General features: G+C 33.8%; 1 protein-coding gene across 7 annotated transcripts in view; it reads left to right on the top strand.

Moving 5' to 3' along the window:
• BBS9 (Bardet-Biedl syndrome 9) overlaps positions 1–23,981 on the top strand; it is a 380,232-nt gene that overhangs the window by 133,353 nt on the left and 222,898 nt on the right. For all 7 annotated transcript variants that reach the window (XM_072964696.1, XM_072964692.1, XM_072964694.1 and 4 more), the window contains 4 exons: positions 9,729–9,910; positions 14,249–14,325; positions 16,951–17,004; positions 22,674–22,776. In XM_072964696.1, coding sequence (XP_072820797.1) covers positions 9,729–9,910; positions 14,249–14,325; positions 16,951–17,004; positions 22,674–22,776 — 416 coding nt within the window. The remainder of the gene's footprint in view (positions 1–9,728; positions 9,911–14,248; positions 14,326–16,950; positions 17,005–22,673; positions 22,777–23,981) is intronic.

Genomic DNA, 23,981 nt, shown 5'->3' with positions numbered 1-23,981 from the left:
TTCTAGAAGTTTCATCTTTTTTTTTTTCCTGGTTAGCAATTTACCTATTTAGTCTTGTGAACAAAATTAGCCAGATTTCATAGTCTGGTGTTGACTTTCTAGTAATTCTAGTAAGAGTTAGTTTTGAAAGAACAAGCTAACATCTGAGCTCTTGATGCTTAGAAATATCCTTACTACAAAAGGTATTTTGTTCAGTCTACGCAACTACAACTTTGTAATTTCTGCAGTTTGCTGTGACAACTTCTTTTTGCAGCGTTCTTGTTACTATGATATCTTTGGAAGCTGGCCTTGGCTCCCTGATTTTACTTGTCCTTTTCTTGGGCATTCTAATTACCATGTCTCTCCTATTAAATAATTTACCTCTTGATTATCGAGGCTAATTGTGGATAGCAATAACAACTGAAAACCATTTACACAAACCTCAAATTACACCTTAAAAATTATTTTAAATTTTCCATTCTTGGGAAGTCAACATGGAAGGGTGGGTTAAAAAAAAAACACACCTCATTGTGAATTGGGAAACATAGGTTCTACGCTTGATTCTTCCTGACGCCAAGATTTTGTATTCAGTATGAACTATGTATGTTAAAATGTATTGATATGAAACTTTGCCTGAGAGATGGTTGTACAGAGAAGGACAAACAAGGCATATTACTTTCAAAAAACTGCAAAGATAACTCTTCAAAATATAAGAGCTAAAAATACAGAGGTGGTTTCCTTAATGCCTGACTTAATTCCGGTAAGGGCTTAATACATTAGAAAATTATGGCACAGAATCATGTCTCCTTTCATGCATCAGGGAAGGGCTCCAACATCCAGTTTTATTTACGGAAAGGTTCATTGCTTTGAACTTTTACTTTAGAAAACTTTCTTCTTTTCCTTAGGAGAGAATATATTTGCTACTAGCCTTCTGGTATTATACATTCAAAGCTCAGTGCCAAGTTAGAGCTACCACCTGCAAGCTCTATCTTCATATTCCTCTTGGCATTACTTTATTATTTGATGATTAGAAGGAATAAGGAAGGGATATTAGAAAACTGTAAATGAAGTTGAATATATCCCATGTTGTTGACTCTAAGGTTCCATTTAAAGTAATTATGGGCAATTACACAGGTCTTCTATATTTACTTGTTAATCTATAATTATTTATTGGTATATGGAATGTTGTGGTGTTTTTGTACTTGCTTATAACTTAGTTGTAGATAAAGATGAATTTAGAGTGAATTCTTTTGGAAAATTTCATGTAGATGAAGTCATTGTGTCTGGCAATGAGGGATACAAATTCAATGTTACATAATACGTGCCTTGAGGGAGTTTACAGCCTGGTCAAAGGTGACAAATATGCAAAAATTTAAAGAGGTGCTATAACATTTTTATAGTTGCTATCATAGAAGTATTATTTAGTGAGTATAGTAAGGTGGTCTGTTTTATGCAAAGATAATAAATTGACTGACTATAGAAGAGATACTTTTTAAAAGAGGAGTGGGTAGTTGCAGGGTTGATTGTGTCAATCAGCTTTGCTGTGTAACAAACCATCTCAAAACTTAGTAGCTTAAAACAACTATTTATCTAGGTTATGTTTCTGTGAGTTGTCAATTTTGAGCTGGACTTAGCTGGATGATTCTTCTGCTCTGTGCTTGTATATTGGTTAGCTGGGACTCCTATAACAAATTACAACAAACTTAGTACTTAAAAACAACAGAAATTTATGATTTCATAGTTGTAGAAGACAGAAGTCCAAAATCAAGGTGTGAACAGCCTTTGGAGCCTCTGAGGGAGATTCTATTCCACGCCTCTCTCCTAGGTTCTGGTAGCTTCTGGCAACTCTTGGTGTTCTTTGGTTTGTAGACATGTCACTCCAATCTCTCTCTGTCTCTTTTATCTGGCCTTCTCTTCTGTGTTTCTCTGTGTCTTCTCTCTCTCTCTCTTTTGTCTCACATAAGGACACACACAATTGGATTTACAGCCTGCCAATCAAGGATAGTCTCTTCATCTCTTAGGCAAAGCAAGACACAGGTCCAGTCCAGATAGAAAAGGTGGAGGAATAGACTTCAATCCTTGATAAGAGGAACTATAAAGCCACATTGCAAGAGCCGTGGATATATAGAGGGAGAAAATTTTGGCCATCTTTGCAGTCTACCAAACTGATAAAGAGAAATGGGCAGGATGGAGGAGAGGGTTGAATAGGGGTGGGAGTGGGGAAGGGGAGAACATTTATGGCCTAAATCCAGAGCTAAAATATTAGGCAGGCCCCAGGTCATGTCAAGGTAGATTTATACATCATCTCTCTAGGTGTTTTGTGTTGATGGTGTCATTTTATACATATTTGTGTGTGTATGTATACATTTTATTTGCTTTTTTTAACCCCCCAAATTTTGTATTGTGAAAAAGTTCAAGTATATACAAAGTAATGCATGGTACAATGATGGTACAATGAACTCCCTTGTACCCAGTGCTCAGCTTCAGCAATTATCGATGTTCTGACATACTTGCTTTTTCTACACCTCTACCTACTCTATTCTTATTCTTAATTCCTTTTTTAAAGGAATAAGGCACAATTGGAAGGCACAAACCTTAATGTACAATTTTGACAAGTGGGTATACCTGTATAACTCATAGTTCTCTCAAGTTGTAGAACAATTGCATCACCAGAAATTTTCCTTGTGTCCCTTTCTAGTTAATAATCTCATTCTCCCCTGCTTGCAGATAACCACTGTATATTTTTCATAATATATTTATGTTGCCTATTCTAGAACTTCTTATAAATGGAATCACACAGTTTGTACTTTTTATATCTGTCTTTTTTTTTCAGCATAATACTTTTCAACATTTTTATTGTTGCATTTTTATTGTTTATTTTATTTGTTTTTTTTTAATTGTTGAGTAATGTTCCATTCAGTGACTATCTCATGACTTGTTTATCACTTTTTCTGTATAAGCCTTTCTGTGGACATGTGTTTTCCTTTATCTTAGATAAATAACTAGGAGTAAAATTGCTGGGGCAGAGGATTGGTATATGTTTAATCTCATGAGAAACTACCAGACTTTTTTGCACAGTAGTTAAACCATTTTACATTCCTATCAGTGATTTTAAGATCACTTAAAATTTGTACAACTTTATGATCAAAGCACAAAAAAGTAAACAAAACAAAACCCACCAAAGAAAAAAACCAAACCCCAATAACAATAATAGTAAAATAGGACTTTACTTTTAAATAGAAAGGTGATGGTAGCTCAAAGGAAGGGTTGAGGAGACAAGAGTAAAATACAGACTGATCATGAGAATCATGTAAGAAGCAGTTTAAAAAAAAAGCTGTATTTATTTATATATTTTTTAATGGAAGTATTGGGGATTGAACCCAGGACTTTGTGCATGCTCAGAATGCACTCTACCACTGAGCTATACCCTCCCCCTAAGAAGCACTTTCAGTCCAAGTTATATAGCCACAAAGAACAGTGGAATAATGGTGCATTGTATATAGCCATGTAGTATATTTCCCTGCTACTACTTGGAGGTTCAAAACATTTAGGTATTGGGAAAAACTGAATATGAACTAACTTCAAAGTTCTATTGACATCATTTACTTGCTTATAAATCACATTTGAGTTAATTTAGGTTTCAGAAACAATTATTGAAGAACAGATTGAGTTTCAGTGTTCAGCTTAAGCTTTTATTTCCACCATCAAAATTTCCCTGATCTCCTTGGCTAGAAATGACATTCCTACTTCTGAACATTGAAATACTTTATACCTGTCTCATGGCTCTTATGTCTTCAACCCTATATTATGTTTATCAAGGTGTATGTCATTCTTTTACAGGGTTGCAATCTCTTTCAGCTAATTTCTAATTTTATCTGTGTATGCTCTATAGCACTTCAAATGGTATCCTGCATATAGCAGATGTTTGAAAATGATGAATGAATGAATGAGTGAATGAACGATGAGCAAATGAAATATAGCAGAGAAATGAGAGGCCAATAGTATATAAAAAAGAGACTGGAACAAAATCATGCACCCCTCTCTTTTTGTTTTCTGTTTCAGTGTTATTTTGGTAAAGGCATGAAAGAATCCAGAGCTGGTTTTACCATAAGAACAATTATAATTTGAGGTATTTCTAATATAAAAAATATTTCTCTTTTGTTTAAGACATAATGTCTTCAAAAGAACTAACCAGAAAGCCACGTGCCTGTTAAATTCTGTAGATACTCATCAATGTACTTTATAACTCAGGTAATTTTAACAATTGATAACTCTCATCCAAAGACACTGTAAATTTTTTCTAAATATACAAAACTGGAAACTGCTGACAATAACAACTTCTAAATGGCCATTGAGTATGCCTTTACTACTGAATTCCAAAGAGTTGTGTCAGCTAATTTCATCTCAATATGAGAAAATAGCCATAATCACTTTGTATTTAACTTTGTTGACTAAAGACAAATATCATTCACATGACATTTTATGTAGAATTGGCTTCTTTTCCTTTTCTCTTTTATTTTCCATATTTGATTCTTGAATACTTAGGCTTGTGCTTAGAAAAATAATTTAAAAAATCCCTTCTGTAGTTTACTTAAATACAGTTCAGTAAAATATCAAATCATACTGTTTCTTAGCATTTTATATTTGTTGAAAACATAGTCTACTCTAAAAAAAACATTTTGCGTGAAGTATCATTTGCTGCCTTCAGAGGGGAGCTATGTAGAAGTGGAAGGTTTCAAATCCGAAGCCAGAAAGTCTGCAGCTTTCTGCAGCTCTGATTATTACCTTGTGGTAACCATAATCTAGTATTTTCTCTTCTCTGCATTTCCTTCTATTTTTCTGTAAAGTGGAGGCAATACCTCTTCCTCATAAGGTTAGTGGGGGGGATTAAATGAGATAATGTGGTAATGTCTCCTAAATGTGTTTTGATCTGTTCTCTTTTCTCCATTCTCATCATTCTTTCCTGGACTTCCTGTACAAACCCTACCTAGAGTGATCTCTCCACATTGCAATCAGAAAAGATCTTTATCAAAGATGAATCTGATTGTATTACTTCTCACTCCTTTATTTTTTAATTTTAATTTTAATTTTAATTTTTTTACTTTAAAACCTCTTGTGATTTCCCATTGCTTAAGGATACAATTTAAAATTTTAATAGAATTTACAAGAGCCTGGACAGTTTAACTCAGTGTCATTTCTTGGCCCCATCTTGTCATAATGCCCCTCCGAACTTTCTTTGATACAGCCACTTTGAGCTTCTTTGCTTCACTGAATGTATAACATATCTCCTTGTCTTGGGAAAATGAAAGGCTGCAGGGGGAACAGGTGTGAGTTGGAGGGGAAGAGCCAAAATCAGAACTCAGTTGTAGCCATGTCTAGCTTTAGATGTATATTGGCCTTCCAAGTGGAGATATCCCATAGACTGCTGGATGTACATGGCTGGACTTTCGGAAAGAGGTCTGTCTGGAGTTATAAACTGGGAGCTGGCACAAAAAAAAGGTATTTAAAGTCATGAGACGGAACGAGTTCACCAAGGTCAGAGTCTTCTGCCTTCAGTCTGTCCACTTTTTTCATCTCCGAGGATCTACTTGTAGGTCAGGATCCAGCTTCTGCATCCTCTGCCCTGTGAAGCCTTGCTCTGCTGTCTCATGTGTGGTCACTGTACTCTCTTCCTACTGTGCTATAGCATCTACCATGTTCTATTGCAATTGGTATTTTTTTTTTAAAGGTTATCCTTTACAGCTAGACTGGATTTTTTTTATGGGGTAAGCACCATGTCTTATTTGCATTTGTAGCTTCTATGTAGCAAATGCTCAATAAACATATCTTAAATAAATGATAATGCAGTGACTCAAAATATGTTCAAGTGACCGGGTCCAGCCTGATGGGTTTGAGGAAGGGCGGCCTGCACTGAATCTGCCTGCTGTGCTAAAGGAAAGTGCCTTTAAATCATATGCTCCTTATTAAGGCAGAGTAAAAATTGGGTACAATAAATAGTATTTAAGTTTTTAAGATTTCTAATGTCTACATATTGTAATAAAAACCAGACTTTGGCAATTTGCTAACTTAAAATATTTCTATTTTGCATAATATGTGGCTGGACAATAGACCATTAGATACAGTTCATGTTCCTTTTCATTTGTTTTTAAAACTATTATTCATTTGTTTTATTGTATTAGCAAATGAAAGAGACTGTTCATTTTCTGTCCCTGTTGAGCTGTATTTCAAATATTTTCAGGTTGCTCTTTTATAGATTAGCCTTCTCAGAAATAGAGAAATAGATAAAAGTTTTAATTTCATAGACTACTTAACTTTGAAGTTACTGATTCAAGTGAATTGTACATTTCCTTTGACCTTTTTCTTTTGGGATATACTCTTATTTTCATTGATTTGTAAAAGTTCTTTACATATTAGATGAAACATATAAAATTGTTTTTATAGGTCAAAACAATTGAGTATCCATAACTATATATGGTTCAACTTAAATTATGTATTTTATGTTAGTTGCCAGGTTTTTCCAGTTTGTCTTTCATTTTTTTTCTTTTTACCATGGTGTTTTTTTAAGCATATAACAGGTTCAGATTTTTTTTTTGTGCTTTAATTTAGAGATCTTTTCCTTTGTAGTTTCCTCTATTGCTTTCTTGTAGTAAAAGTTCTTTCTATTCGAAGGGTGGATAAATATTTTTGTAGTTTCATATTTTTAAATTTAACTTTTAAAATCCATCTAGAATTTTGTTTGAGTGTATTGTTAAGGCAGGGATCTGCTTACTGAGTGATGAAACGATTATTTTCAGATTCTTGAACTAACTCTGTTGTTTAATTTCATGCTCCATTGTTAAAAATCACAAAATTATTATATGTCCTATGAACATAACATTTTGACCTTGATTCTTCATACAATACATTATTCTGGTGCCTTGGTTTAGCTAATGTGCTTCAAGGACTAGTAACAATATAGAGACCTTAATTTTGGCAATGTTAACTTCACTTTAAAGATGTAAGTAATAGGGTACACAATACTTGATTTACTTGATGGCTTCTTGCAACACAAAATTCTGTCACTCACAAAATTTTACACATTAACTCACATGGACAATATTTATTGTTAAATAAAACATTCTTTAAGTAGATTAAAAATTTGTATTGTGTTTTTCTTTTATACTGAATTTGGGCTTTATAGTTAAACTGGGCTTAACTTCAGCAACAATATATTTTAACATTTGTCCTTTGCATTTAAGATACCAAGTGATGACATTACTTATTTATTAAGTAGTGCTATAGGTCTGTGTCAAAGTGTCTGTCCCATCATAGATGTTTTAGACAGAAATTTTACTGATTTAGTCTGAAGTTTTTAGGGCTTGTGTTTATGTTCCTGTGGAATAAGACATGCAATGTTAAATGAATTTGTCTATAGTCTAAATTTCTGATCTAAATCTATATAATCTAAATTATATGTAATGACTCTGATACCATTGATTAGAAAAAAGGTAAATTGCTTAAGTTTTGTAATTTACTGTTAAGACATTCTGGTGACTGCTGGTAAGCTCTTTCAATGAGGGAACACCCCGACTCCTCCGTTTTCCACTTGGATACCTCAAATACCTGTAAAGAATTTTTTTTTGAGAGGCTGAGGAAATACATGTATACTATTATTCAAACTCTTCATATCTGAACTCAGAAACTTAATAGGTTCAGATAAATTTTTAGTTAAATCCCTGTGTCTAAATTGTTGCTATTTGCTGTCTAAAACATTGGAGTGAAACTGATTCAATAATAAACTATCCAATTCAAAGAAATAAATTTGGAAGTGAGGTATATTTGTACTGGCTCATGCTAGGTTTCCAATATAATGGACCACTCGAAGAGTGAAGATGAAATAGAAATACCCTCTGGATTCAAGGAACCAGTGATCCCTGCATTATCTGAGAAGCTCTGCCCTTTAGCATCCTAGAATCTTCTTGGAACTCATTGGATTCTTAGGCTTTAGTAGGTCTGGGTGGAATGAGGAGCAGACTACAGTCACAACTCAATGAGGATGGAGGTTTGCCCTCTTGAAATAGGCCTTGTCAGAACTGGAAGCTGGGATTTCCACGGCCACTAGGTGGCTTCAGTTGCCTGCAAAGAAAGGATCAGGCCCAGAGATCCTATGGGGGTGATAGCAATAATTTTATTTTGGGAGTATTTATTTTCTGAGATAACTTACAGAACCAGTTCATAAAACTTAAAGGCCTTTGAAGATCATCTCGTTTCACCTTCTCATTTTATACATAAGAGCATTTAGGAAGACTTCTCCAAGTTGACTCAGCTACTTAGGGACAGAGTCAGAGCTACAACCCAAGTTCCCTTTTTTCAGTTTTCAAGCTGTTAAATTAGTGATACCAATATAGTTTTTATTTCTCTGCAGTCACATTCCAGGGTTATGTATAAGCCCTGGAGAAAGTGTACATAAGCATATCATATTGAAGGCAGGTGGTAAAGTGGTTGCTGGTGGTCACCTCATGGGAAGGATTGAGTAATGGTAGTATCTACTCTCAGCCAAGTGAAGCTTTTAGGTTAATGAGCTGACCACTTGCTGTGACCCAAAGTTGGGAAGTTTTAAAAATTCTTATTTGTTTTGAATAATGCTTAGACCCTTATATATACCTTGTTTCCTTTTCTTCAGGTGAATAGCAACATTTTTTTCAAGTTCTTTTCTTGCTCAAAATTTTAAAATTGCTTTTGATTAATATTTAACCTTTAGAACAGCGTTGAAAACTTTTTAAAAAATCAAAGGCCATTGGAAACCATAGCAAAGATAAATTTATTATGTATCAGCTCAAAATGACTTATGACAATGTTGAATTTATTTTTCTCTGGGCAAGCTAGAGAGGAAGCAAATAGTGTTCATCTCAAATACTTTTTATAGCAAGTTCAGAAAAACTTACAAATTTTATTTTTAAACATTTTATGCTGAAATTGTCTATAACTTACATATTATGATTAATTTCTAGAGTATAACAGAAATAAGTGAGCCTAAGAGAGAAGGAAAAGGGAAAAAATTGGAGGGGGGGAAGCAATAATCAGGATGAGAAGAGTGATGGAGAAAGAACTACTAAATGGGAAAACGGGTAAATTCTATCTAAGAGTGAAGGGGAGAGAGAACAGACCAGAGAGCTACTTGAGTAGGAGTGTGTGTGAAAGGAGTCAGGGTGGGTGAACCCAGGGAAAGAGGAGAAAAATGAGTTCTAAGGGTAGAGAGAAGGAAAAGGAAAAGAGCAGGGGCACATTTCTCTTCAAGGCCTCCCAGGGCTCCCTCCATTTCCCTGGATTGTTCTGTCTTCCCTCCTCTGCCTCAGCCCTGGTCTTCGGCCAACCAGCAGTCCAGCTCTTGATCCATTGTAGCTCCATATGTGTTGTTCACTGCTTATTATGAATCTGCCAAGTGGGAGGTGCAGTGAGGATTAAATGATACAGTACCTGAAAAAGCTCTTAGAGCAGGATTTGCCATGTAGTTAGGTCTGTGATAACAATTAAGTTCCTCATGTGATGAATTGTAATGTGATGAAATGTAATTGGGAGTACTTTTTAAATACAAATCATGTTTGAAACATTGGAATTGAATCCTTGATGTACAACTTTAGAAATAGATATATTATATAGTCATTTTCTTAATGGTATGTTGAGGCTGAATTGAGTAAAAATCTAGTTGGTCCAGTCTAAATCCACTGAAAACTTTAATCATGTTTGATTTTCTCTTCTCTTTATTGTAGTGATTTAAAGGGGGTCATAGTCACTTTGAGTGATGATGGTCACTTGCAGTGTTCATACCTGGGGACAGACCCTTCTTTGTTCCAAGCTCCAAAAGTTGAATCTAGAGAACTAAATTATGATGAACTTGATACAGAATTGAAAGAACTTCAGAAAATCATCAAAGATGTTAACAAATCACAAGGTATCTCATTTGCAGCTTTTTATTATTTAATTTTAGTATTCATTGTAAAATTCATATTATTTTGTGTATAGATATTATTTTGTACATATTAGTTAATTTTCTCCCCAGGCTTAATTAAAGTTATTTTTGTAAAAACAGCATTGCTTTTTAACACACTAGGTAGGTCTTTGTGCTTAATTTGTATTTTATAGCTTCTGAAAAGTATGTCCCATTTAAGATAGTACTTTTGTTAGTGTGCTTCAGGGACAGTGCTATCTAGTTTTTTTCTTTATACTCTAAGAAAGGAATAAGTGTTTCTTTGGGTAGTGGTTTTAAGCCTTTAGAGGAGCATTAAAATTCAGAGTGGTCATTTATTAACTTCTAATATCCTTGAAAAAATTTTAGTTGCTTCTTTTAAAAGAAACCAAAGCAGGACATGAGTTACCACTTTGTTGCTAAGAATGTAGTCATTTGCAGCCTAGCGATATAATTTATGTTTGTAGTTAATTAGCCATCCAAATGGAGTGTAGCCTGCGGTATGCTGATTTCTAATGACTCAGAGGCTGATGATATTTTCAGTTCCTGAGTTTTGAATAACTCAATATTATCTTACTTTGGGATTCACAAGGGTATAATTTTATTGTAAATTAAAAGGAGAAACAAAACACCAATCCTGCAGTTTGAGTTGGACATGTGAAAAGCATTACTTTAAGTTCCCTTCTCAGGGTCAGGTAAAAGTATTTTTTTAATGAGAAAAAATATGGACTATTTTCACATAAAAGAAATGTTAAAACAAGTAGGAATAATAAAAGAAGCAGAGCATCAAAAGCCAACCAAAACAACAGAGCCGATTTTAATCCTGGTCCAATCACTTTCCTAGATTTATGTATTTTTGAGTTTATATTTTGAAGAAGGATTCAGAGAAATTTAGACAATATATTAAAAAATATGAATATTAAAATAAAGTTATTATGCTTTGGTTTGACAAGTTCTCTTAGAAAGTTTTGAAAGTAAACCAGTGAAACCGAGGTCTTTTAAGTACCTCGAATTATTTAAAAACCTATTTGTTGTCAGCACCCACCATCAAACAGAGAATGGTTAAAATTAGATGTGTCATAATGCAATATACACATTTTTCCATTTTTGATACTAGTGTTTTGGGATTAATGGAATTACAAGTCTCATTTTGTATTTAAAAATGTAATTGGGGAAGAGTGACATATATGTAAAACATGAAATTTCCGGAGTTCATTAAATAAATTTAATGTGGCTTTTCACTCCAAATTTTGTGTCTTGAGATTTTGCCCTTTCCATAAACAATGTGCTAATGATATTTTGATTAATACTTGATTATATAAAACATTTCTCAGAAAAATTCCTTAAAACTAAAACTTATTTTTTGGTGGCCATAGTGAGGCCCTTGGGTGGAAGGGTTAGGCTGTTTCACTTGTCATTACCTTAATTCTTCTGTGTATCTTGAAATAACTGCTAATTAAGCTAGGGATGTACCCATAGGCTTGGGTGCGAAGTTCATTATTTACAAAACCTCGAAGTCAATATTTGAAGTTCTTGGCTCCTTCTGTGCCACCATCGTTTGGTTTTATTCCTAAAAAAGTAACAAAGAGAATCTTTTAAAAAAGAGAGACTTTAAAAGTATTTTATTTCTATATATGGAAAAAATTTTGTACTCTCTACACTTGTAAAATTGTGGTATATTTGTTTATTAAAATACCTGTAATTATATAAAAGTACCAAATAATTTCATTACAGAAGATTATGAGAAGTTAAAACTCTGAACTTTTTGATGACCTCGTTATTCGTTTAAATGCCACCTATTTTAGTACAGTGATTTTAACCTGCAGAAAAAGTTCACAGTCTTGTGGGTTACGTTCAGCACTTAAAGCTTTTTAAAAATTTCTTCAAAGCAAGAATTGCAGCAAAATTTAAAGCCAATTTAAAGAATACATTTTGTTGTACACATGGTGTATATTATCTATTGTAATAAAAGTGTTTTTGAAGCTGATTTTATGTGTGTAAGTTATATGAGGAATGTATGTTGTAATCAAGAAATTATAGTAATAATTTCTGTATGGCTCATGGATTTTGAAGCTTTTCATACTCAACTCATTAGTGAGAATTCTGCCTAGCATTTCTGTTACCAGTAGTCAACAACGTCTGTCGGTAGGCATTTTCAAAAACAGAGTTTCCTTATAATTTAGACAGCTGATATGTTCTTAGGTGGGTGGATATGAAGGAATGGGTACAATATTGAGGTAAATTCCCACACAGCATAGTTGTGTCTTCAGGAAGGGAAAGAGAGACGTTAAGACATGGGCATATAAATGGAAATCTGCACCCCATTTGAAATGTGTCTGGGATAACTAAGTTGCTTCTACCATTGAGTAATAGAAACTTCTGTACTTGGTGATCTTGTTGAAAGATGTACTGTTCAGGGTTGTGTCTGGCTACACATAACAGAATGCCCAAATAAGGTGACTTAAACAAGGCAGAGGTTTATTTCTTTCTCATGGAAGAGAAATCCAATGATGAGCAGTCTAGGGTTGATTTGGCAGTTTCACTGTCATCAGGGAATCCAGTTCCTTCTCACCCAGGGTCCAGGATGGCTTCTGGAACTCCTGCCCTAACATCTGCAGCTGAGTCAGCTCCCTTAAGGATCTTTTCTGGAAGCCACACCCTGAACAGCTTCTACTCACATCTCACTAGCCACTCAAAGCTGCAAAAGAGGCCGGGAAGTTTAGCATTTTAGCTCAGCACTTTGTTGCTTTGAATAAAATTGGGTTCTTTTTCAGTGAAGAACTGAGGAATCATTACTGGGTGGGCAAAGAATAGCCTTTTGTACTCTCACTAAGTTATGGAAATTCCTATTCCAAATATTGCAGTATTGGTGGGAATGCCTGGTGGCAATTGTAGGCAGTTCTCTTTGTGAGACAGCTGATTCATGTAACATCATCCAAGTGCTTTCTGTATTTTCAGTCAGTCATCCTCAGTGTATGGGGAATATTTCCCCTCAGGGTCACAGGGTGATTTCAGCAGTTTCAGGCATTATGTGCAAATATGGTTTTCCAAGAAGTAGACAGATATTTCTCCTAAGTCTGCCTTTTTACTAGGGAGGAATAGTTTTCCCAGAAGCATGTTCCAGCACCCCCACTTCCACCTTCCCTTACCTCACATCTGCCAGGATTAGGTCCATGCTCATGCCTAAAATAGCAAAATGTCAGGGGAATGAAATCACCATAATTGGATTTGACCAAACCAGTGACTTTTGAGGTGAAGGTGAATGTCTCAACAGAATTAGTGCTCTACCACAAAGAAGGAGGGAAGAATGGATGTTAAGTGGGCAGACAGTTATCTGTCATATATATATATATATATATATATGCATATGTACCTACATGTATATATGTGTACATATTATATATGTTTCTTGTTTAATTTAGGATGTCTTTTACGTGTTCATAATATTTCATTATGCACTATATACCCTTTTTAAGTTGTGAAAATAATATGAATATGGTAAAAATAATTCAAATAGTACTGAAAGCGTAAACCCCAGATTTCTTAGTTTCACTAGATTATTAAAGCTAACCTTTATTAAGAGTTTTTATGTATTCTTTAGGAATATTTTCCTGTTTATATAATTATTTTTACACAAATACATGCATATTAGATACACTGTACCACATCTGGCTTTTTTTTTTTTTTATCAATAACATGTCTTGGAAATCTTTTCATGTCAGTGTATAAAGATGTACAAGCACTCTTATCTATAGTTTTGGGTTTGGACCATTGCACAATATGGATATACCATAATTTAGTTAATCATTTCTCTATTAATAGAAATATAATTGAGATTTAGGTTGTTTTTGTTTTTGTTTTTAATAACCTTCAGCAGCAGAGAACCTCCTTGGGCATGTCTGGGAGTACTGGATAAATGCTTGGGAGTAGAATTGTTAGGTCATAGGGTATGTGAATTTTACATTTTTGGGGGTGAATTTTACATTTTGATAGTTATAGCCAATGTACCTTCAAAAAGGTTGTACTCTTTGGGCTTCTACCAGTAGCTAAGGAGAGAGCATTGAAATTCCTGATACTGGTCAGCCAATGGATCACACCTTAACTAGCATCTTTGGAGAAAGAGAGAGTTTTTCTTTACAGTAATGTAGAGGGGAAAGAATTAGCATCAAGCTTTTCACTCTGTAATGCATCAGTTTTTTCAACTTGTGAGTGTATTTATGAGGTTGTCTTTTGATATATGGTATAGAAACACCTTAAAACAACTATATACAGTAAGTTTTACTTTATAATTAAATATGTTTTTTTTTTCTTTTTAAATTACAGGTGTTTGGCCCATAACTGAGAGAGAAGATGACCTGAAAATCTCTGCTATGGTTTCTTCTAACTTTGACTCAGTATCTGTAGGTGTTTTTGCAGCTTTTAAAAGGGTTTATGATAGTGGTGTTCTCTTATAAATTGGGATTAAAATGTATTGGCTTAAATTCCAGGCCTCCAAATAGGAACTTTAGGGAGGATAACAAATTTTAGGGTTTGTTAGTTTCTAGAAAAAAAAAAAACACTTCTAGACTCTTAGTGTAATAAGGAGTTCTGCAGGCAGAATTTCTGTTTAAAAAAAGGGATGGGAGGGGAAATGGTAGAAGGGCTTTCACCATTACTCTGAATCTACCTTTTTTTTGGTTTTAAGCTTTTTTTAGTACTAGAGTATTGAGATAATCCTAATCCAGATGAATAATACTGACACCAGTAGATTTTTGTTGAAGGTTCAATGAGATAATGTTTATGAAACTCATAGATCAGGGTTTGATAATTTATAGTCTTTAATACACTATGGTTGTTATGCTGGGGAGTAGTTTAAGAATAAACAGTTGGGTGCTCAGTGTATATTTGCTCTATAAATGAACAAATAAAGCTGAGAAACAAGACAGATGAAAAAGGGACTGTCCTTGGTCACGTTACCCCATCTCTTTGTTTAGTCTTCTGTAAGCACTTGTTTAATTATGATTGGTTTTGTCTCACTGCCTGCAGTTTGGGCAGAATCTATGAAGTTTATCTATATCTGTACCAAAAGTTGATCAGTTTTGATAAGTGATTGAGTTTACTGGTTTTACTATATTTGGGGTTCATGTCATATAATTTTGCTTAGGAAATGACTTCAATATTTAGATATCAAAGCATAATACAGTAAGTAGTTTCATAAGTTTTTTAGATTAATCTTAATATAAACAGCCAACTCAAGTTGTGATAAAAATCACATTGACATTGCTGTAGTATATAGTAAGTTGTGTATACTTAAAAAAGTAGGACTGTATATGAAAGAAACATTCACCCATCTGAGTCATATAGTAGAGGCACTGTTTTAAACATTGGATACTCAGCACACACCATTTCTCACTCTACCTGAAGGGTGTAGTCTGAGTGGAACATTTCTGCTTAGTTAGCTGACAAATGTACACACATTTTCTTGCCTTGGAAATGATTCTTTTTTTCCTTTGGGCAACTTATATAATTTTTTTCTAGGTTCTCTTAAACATAGGGGCTATTTGGAATGAGGAGTTCCCTTTCTGTTCTTCAGCAACTTTTGATCTTAGCACTGTACTGTAAGACATATTTCCCTATTGGTAACCTGGACTGCTGTTTCCTCTTAACTGGGTGTCTCTTTCCAGCTTCATTTCCCCGGTCTTACTATTTTTTCCTTCTTAAGAGATTCTTGAGAGTATCGTATTCATCCCATTGGAAAACATTAGTCCAGCAATTCATGTAGCTGTGGTGCCATAGTGTCTTCATATAGCCATTTCTCTCTAGCTATAATTTTATGTTTCCAAAGGACTGTTGTCCTTAAAATATCTAGGTGTTTAAACATGGATTGAAAGGAGTGGGAAACAGGAGATGTTGGTTTCTCTTCTAGATCTGTAGACAGCTAAATGTAAAACATTTCATAGATTTTAGGTAATACTAGAGCAAAAAATCCTGGCTTAATATTTTATTTTCAATCATTATTATGAAAGCACACATCCAAAAAAATAATATAATTTGTGTTAGAATAGGGTCTTTTATAGAAGAGACAAGCATCACTGTACTATCGTCTTGATTGAGAAATTGGATCAGAATTCATATATAGTTTCCTGTGGAATCATAAATAGAATGTGAATCTCTTAACTCTTAATTATGCTGATGACCATTACATCATAGTGATCCCCATTGCTTAGGAGTGGCTTAGTTTTTCTTAGTAAAATAATTTCAAATAGGTTAACTTAAAGTACAATGGATTTATTCATTGGTTGGATAGAGACTTTATGATTTTAATTGTTCCCTTAGTAATTCATATGGGTATTATTAGAAAATATGTTACACCTTGATCTTATTCTGTCATAGAGCATTTTTCCTCTCAATCTACCACTCTAAAAGTAAGTTATAAATTATAAGGAAGTGTTTTCTCTCTTATATTCTGAATTCTTTAAGAGGTGGTGGTACCAGGTAACCTAGGCTGATGGTCAAAGACTGAAAGAGTTTATGATATGAGCTAGTAAAAAAAAATACACTCCTACTTTTGTTTTATTTTCTAGGTGCAAGGCCACTCAATCTTTATATCATTAATTACATATTATTAATCAGAATAAAGTGTACCTTTGGCAAGTTGAAAATACAAGGACCTAAAGGAATGGCATAATATTTATCAACAAAATACACAGAGGCCTTCTTTTATATACTATAAATAACAAGTTAATAGAATTAATTAGTTTCAACTTTTAAGGAAATTTGGCAATAAAGTAGTTTGATAATAAAGTACATCAAATTTTCTTCTCTTTTTTGGTAGGTTTTTAAATATTAGCTCATGACTTTCTGAATAAAACTATCCAAAAAGCCACACTGATTCTTTTATTCTGTCATTAGAGTGATAAATCCTTTATAGTTTTTTCCCTGTTTTGGTGGTAGGAAGTATATACCACACCCACTGTGTTTATTCATTGACATGTTGTATTGAAACTATTCTTTCCTTCCTTCTCTTCTCAATTCTGTGTTTACAGCAAGCTACTGATGTTGAAGTGGGAACTGACCTTGTCCCTTCAGTCACAGTGAAGGTATCGTACCATAGTTCTAGACTGTGATGTATAAAACAATGTCACACATTTTATCACATCTGTCACCCTGTAAATAGCTTATGGAAATGTAAAACAGATGCTTGGTGGCCAGAAGAACTAATAGGTGTTTTTCCAAAGAGCAAATCAAAATGGCCAACAGACACATGAAACGATGTTCAAAATCACTGATTGTCAGGGAAATGCAAATCAAAACCACATGAGATATCACTTCTTACCTGTTAGAATGGCTATCATCAAGAAGACAAGAGACAACAGGTGCTGGTGAGGATGTGGTAAAAAGGGAACCCTTATAAACTGTTGGTAGGAATGTAAGTTGATACAGCTACTATGGAGAACAATTGGAGGTTCCTCAAAAAATTAAAAATAGATATACAGTGTGATCCAGCAATTCCATTTGTGAGTATAAACCAAAAGAAATGGAAACAATATTTCCAGGAGACACACACACACACACACACACTTTCACATTTATCACAGAATTATTCACAAAATAGCACACAGTGCCCATCAATGAATGGATTAAAAAGATGGTACATATACACAGTGGAATATTATTCAACTATGAGAAAGGAGGATATCCTTCCATTTACAACAGCATAGATGGATCTTGAGCACATTATGCTAAGTGAGATAAGTCAAAGACAAGTACTGTATGATATCACTTATATGTGGGAATAAAAAAGTTAAACCTGTGAAAAACAGAGTAAAATGGTGGTTACCAGGGAATTAGAGGGGTTTAAGAGTGATGGTGTTCATTACAAATTGTAATGAATAGTAAACTAGCCATAGAGATCTAATGCACAGTATAATAAATATAGATAATATTGTACCATAATTATGTAATGTGATAAATATCACTACATTGGCAATCGTATTACAATATATAAATGTATCAAAGTAGTGCTCTGTACATCTTAAACTTATACAATATTATACATCAAATTTATTCAATTAAAAAAAAGATTTCTTGCTTAACAACTTAAAAAAAAGAAATACCCAAACACTTGAAATTTATAAGTTTTCCTTAGCCTTGGGTGGTAAATAATCTTTATTGTTTCCTACAAATATAAAACTGATAATTGCATTTATAGCAATATGTGTATAATACAAAAATTGTTATAACTTATTCTTGCCATTATTTAAATATGTAGTATGATTCATGGTCTTTTTCTAGAAATAATATTTAAATATGCTACAAGAATTGTGTCATCACATTCATAATAGACCAGTTGATTTCAGTATTATATATATATATATACATATACATGAATCATATGAATGTTAATAATCTTTCTTCTATGTGTGATTATGTGTGTGTTTGAAAAGAATACCCAGTCATCTATCTGCCATAATATTAGCTTTAAATGGATGTATTTATAGCAAGAAAATACTAAATGAAGAAGCCACAAAGTAGAGTAGTGACAAATTGATAGTCCCCAAAAAATAGAGTATGAAGGATGTGGTTTTGGTTAAGATTTTTAGTCCTGCCATTGTAGAATTTTAGAACTAGGACTCCAGTGTGAACCCTCTTAAGGCATTTAGATTAAAGTGTGGTAATCAGTCAGCACATTATTAAGCTGAAAATATTTATCACTGCCCAGACGTTGGAGCCAGGGAAAGTTGTGGATCTTGGCGATTCGCTAAGTCAAAACTTGGACGGGGCTTTATATTTTTTTAGATTATGAGTTGCTGTCCTTGGAGGAGCTTGACAGGGCACCAGGCTTTACCAATTGTGTTCGCTTACACTGGGCCCAGCGGGTGGCCCAAGTGTGGGGATCTTTGGTAGAAGTTGAAGGGAGCCCAATCTTGTAACAGTTTCCTAAGCTAATTTTTTTGGATTCTTGCCACTGGAAACAAGGGTGGTCTTTTCCCAGTCTCCCTTCCCTCCCCATCCAATCAAAGGCTCTATCTCATTAATACTTCTGAGTCTGGAAAAGCATTAGTGGCAAGAAATCAAACATTTAAGAAAAAAAAAACCTACAGAGTTCCAGGAATGATCTATAGACTTTTGTGTAGGAAAATCTCTTTTATATCTATCTACTGATATTGCTCAGACACATACATATAATAATTCAGAAGCGCATTATTATAAATGGCAAAAAGAAATCCTATACCTAATCCAGATAATATTGCTCATGCTAATTTTCCCCTCAACTACGAGTTATTGCTATAAATAAATAAATCTTTCCCTTCCATGCAGTTCTTAGGCCTTCATGTGTAATAGCCACCTTAAATGATGGCATGATACTGCTGGAAACTTCTCTTTCATTAGTGGAATTTAACAATGTTTGAGAATGACTAAGCCACAGCTCTCTTCCTTACTGCCTTTATAAGAGCATGAGAAAGAATGCAACATACAAGGGTTGCACAAAATCAGCTGGACTTACATAGCAGACACCATGACTTCCTGATTCTGCCTGACAGTTCCTATACAAATTTATGTTATAAATCACTCCTTATAGCCTTTTGTAACAACAGCAGCCAAGATATATAACCATGCAAGTTTCCATCATAATAAATCCTGTTAATTGAGAAAAATTTTCCATCCGTTCCAAGTGAATGAAGATGTGGCTACCTTGAGTATATGTGCATGATGCGTGACCATCTATTCCAGGCAACTAAGGCAGAGTGGTTGTTCATACCTGGCCTTTGGAGTCATATTTATATATCTAGGATAAAAATTTGGTATTATATTTCTTAAGGATCATATTTCATTTTGTTAGAAGCGGAAAATATCATGGAAAAATCTCCTATTAATGTTTTATATTTTCCCCATAATATTCTATAATTATTTTTCTCTTAAAATATGAGGTTTATGATTTAGCCAAGTCTTTAACTCTTTTTTTGGCTCAAACACAAGTCTTCTTTGTTACTGTAGTTATTTTCGTCACACATCTTCTTGAATCACATTTGAAAATGACTAGTCCATTGTTGGGATTCAAAAAATCTGTGTATGAGAGTTATCACCATCGATCTTGTATCTAAATTAAATGTGAACACTTGTAACAATGTAAAATTGTGCATTTGTTGTCTAAGTACACATTATTATGCCAGGCAGAGTCAGAATATCGGCTCTCATATAAATGGCTTATTACAACTTTGAGGATTTTTCATTTTCATTTTTAAAACCAACCTCTCACGAGATGTTCCTGGTCAAGTTTTCAACTCTCTTGCACATATTGGCTTGACGGTCTTCGACATGTTATTTAGCTTCCCTGAACCTCTATTTTAAAACTGTAAAATGGGGGTACTTTTTCATGTGCAGAATTGTTTTGAGACTTAACCACAAGCTGATTAAGAGCATGGGCGCTGGATTCTGGCAGACAGAAATTAAATTGTGGTTCTTCCACTTATAATCAGAGTGGCCTTGGGCTAATTATTTAGCCTCTGTGAGCCACATTTTTCTCTTATGTAAAATGGTATATAGTGATAGTACCTGTTTCACAATATTGTAAAGATAATGATGAGTTAGTGCACATAAATAATTTATTGGTTCCATGAATATAGAAGCTGCTAATGATTATTATTAATATTATTAATTTTATTTAAAACTCTATGTACAGACTAGCCTATTATTATTAATAATAAAATATTTAAATTGTATTCTATTTATTTAGTGGAATAGCTATTTGAAAGAATGTTGTCTATATCATATGCATAGTTTCTTCTTCCCATAATTACCATCAAGGTTTTATTTAAAAGGTATTGGGATTTTTATAATGGTCAGACATCATTAAGGAAGCTTTGTTTGTGGCATGCAGATATCCCCCCATGTATTTCCAAGGCTTATAAAGTGAAAATTGACGATTCATTGTTCATTTGCTGTGTTTATTGTATTTATTTGCATCAATAGTTGTCCTTTAAAACTTTCACTGTGCAAGTCAAAATTTTTATGCTTATTTTTAAGTTGTAAAGAATACCCACAACATTTAAAACTAATACAAGACATTTACTGAATCTAATTATGTGTGTATAATGTTTGTCGGCCAGTTGTATGTTCTTATATATTGTTTCTCTCTAAAATATGTGTGTATGTGTATGTAAAATATATATATATATAATTAAGGGTTAATTGATACATTCCTTTCGCCTGACAGAAAGTTCAAAATGACTTTTCTTAAAAATTAAGTATGCCCTTGCATTATGTCAGTTAATAATGAAATGTATCTCTCTCATATACTAGAGTCTGGTAACTAGACTGAACTTCTCTATAGCAAAGATGCCATATAGAAGAGTGCTTATCAACTCTAGTTGTACATAAGTATCACCTGGGGAACTTTAAAAAAATATCAATAGCCAGGTCTACCCCCAGAGATTGTAACTCAATTGGTCTAGCAACCCTACCTGGCTGATGACTGGTAAATCTGGCTTGCCATTTGGATGAACTCATCCAAAGGAGACTATTCAAAGGGACTGGGACTTTTAGGAGACAAAATTCAAAGACAATGTGCCCAATAAAAGAGAGATCTTTAAGCTTTTTCTTTGATACTCTGAAAATGATGCCGCTAGAACTGTGGCCCAAAAAAGATCCTTGGGCCTGATGGATTCTATTGACATTCTTCCTTAGGGGAAGTGAGAGAAGTTGTGGCCTTCTCTACTCATACCCATCCTATTTCCCAGCCAAACTGTTACCCCAGAGTTCTTAGCTCTTGATTCTAATTGGAGTGGGAGAGTTTTCTTAGCATCATGAACCAGGAGCACCAGTTTGGAACTGCAGCCAGCTTAGAAATGCAGCAGTCAATAGTGCCATTCTTTGATATTTTCTAGAATTAGTTATGTCATATATTTTTATGTTAAGTCTTTAAAAGAAAATGTAGTGCTTTGATATGTATGTGTGTAAACTAGTAAATATCTACCTAGTAAGGAAATCTTTAGAGAGTAATTAACTTGTGCAAAAGGTAATGTACTGATATTGGATAAAATAAATAATTCATGATGTCATACCTATACTTGTAAAGAAGAATAGTACTGCTATGAACATGTGTACAAGTTTTTGGGTGGACGTTATGTTTCATTTCTCTTGGCATAGAATTATGAGGTTCAATGGTAAATTTATGTTTAATTAAAATAAACTGTCAAACTGTTTTCTTGAATAGCTATACCATTTTGCATTTATCAGCAATTTATGAAGGTTTTAGTTTCTCCACATTCTTGCTAACACCTGTTTTTGTCTGTCCTTTTTTTTTTTTTTTGGCAGGGGAAGGTAATTAGGTTTATTTATTTAAATTTTTTTAAAAAATGGAGGTACTGAGGATTGAACCCAGGAGCTTGTGTATGCTAAGCATGTACTCTACCACTTGAGCTATACCCTCACTCCTTCTCTGACCTTTTCATTACAGTGTTTTATTGGATGTGTAGTGGTATCTTGTTGTGAATTTACTTTGTGTTTCATGTGGTTAACGACATTGAACATTTTTTCATGTGCTTGTTGGCTATTTGTACATGTTCTTGGAGAAAAGTCTATTCAACTCTTTTACCCAGTTTCTAACTGGGTAGAACATTTAATCTACTACTTATAACCTGTAACAGCTCATTTTTTCTTAGATATTTCCTAATTATTTGCTAGTGATTTTCTAAAAGTAGTTGTGATATTCTATTAATTTGGAAATAATGCAATTTTCTATTAATAACAATTTCTATTTCCTTAGATCACACTACAGAATCAAGTGGCATTGCAAAAGATCAAATTATCAGTCTATGTGCAACCACCTTTAGTATTAACTTGTGATCAGTTCACCTTTGAATTTATGGGTGAGTGCTGTGTTTTGTCTTGAAGTCTATCATGGTGTGAGGTTTCTTTAACTAAAAAATTTTTACTAGTGTGTTTATTTCATGGCTTTATTTCTTATCTGAGTAGTGAGACTGGTGTCTTCCTGAAATAAGCATTTGTATTGTTTTGCTTATATTTTCCCGCTAAACATCAAGTTTGGACATTCAGTGAATGGTTGTTGAACTGAAGTAATTACAGATTTTCAAGCACTTTTCTTAACTACATGGACTGTAATTGTACTTAAATACTATATTTTGGTAGGCTTTTTTATTGATGTTTTTCTAGTGAGCTATTTACTGAATCAGTAATGTTTGAAGAAAGAATACTGGCTTTGGAGTCTGGCCTGAATTTGAATCCTGGCTCTAACACTCACTCGATGTGTAACCTTGGGCAAGCTACTTGAGTAATTACTTGGTGCCTTAGTTTTTGTTTTTATTTTTTTTAATCTGCAGAAAGGGTATAATGATACCTGTCTTGCAGAGCTCTTTGGAGGATTTGATTAGAAAATGAATCTATGTAAGATACCTGTAATAATGCCTTAAAAATAGTAGACAGGTCATAAATGGCAACTCTTAGTAAAATTTCTTTGCATAAAGTCTCTCAACCCCTACCACTTATATCCAAGTTGTCATTAGTTCTGTTAAAATGATTTCTGAATTATCTGTGAGTCTTTTTCTTTCTTTGTTTTACTACCACTGTTCAGCTGGGAACCCTGTGTCTTAATCATGAAATCAAGAACATCTCTCTCTTTTTTCCATTTCTGTAACCAACCCTTACCTGAGTGCCCAGCAGATAGTGGGAACTCAAGGATTCGTTGAATCAGTGAGTGAATGGTTGAATGGTTGAGGCTAAACTTGTAGGTGATATCTCGCTTTATTTTCTAATTTTTCACAACACCTTAATTTGTCTGTCTAAAACATTCTAAACAATTAGTTTTTCCAGTTAAAAACCTCTTATAGCTCTCTAACGCAGGTTGGAGATCAAATACATGAATATAGAAGGCTGTGCACAATCTGCTAAGTTGCTGCAGTTTAACTAAGTTACATTAGTATCCACCCACTTCCATTTCCCCCTGCAGTCTGTGTTCTAGCCAGGATAAAATATTATTCCACTCTTCGAAATTGTCTTGCCCTTTGTCGATATTTTTCTCTGTTCATGCTGCCTGTTCATCTGAGTTAAAAGAAAG

The sequence above is a fragment of the Vicugna pacos genome, chromosome 7 (genome assembly GCF_048564905.1).
Source record: "Vicugna pacos chromosome 7, VicPac4, whole genome shotgun sequence".
NCBI lineage: Eukaryota > Metazoa > Chordata > Mammalia > Artiodactyla > Camelidae > Vicugna > Vicugna pacos.
The sequence above is the reverse complement of the archived record's forward strand: the minus strand, read 5'-3'. Positions and strand labels throughout refer to the sequence as shown.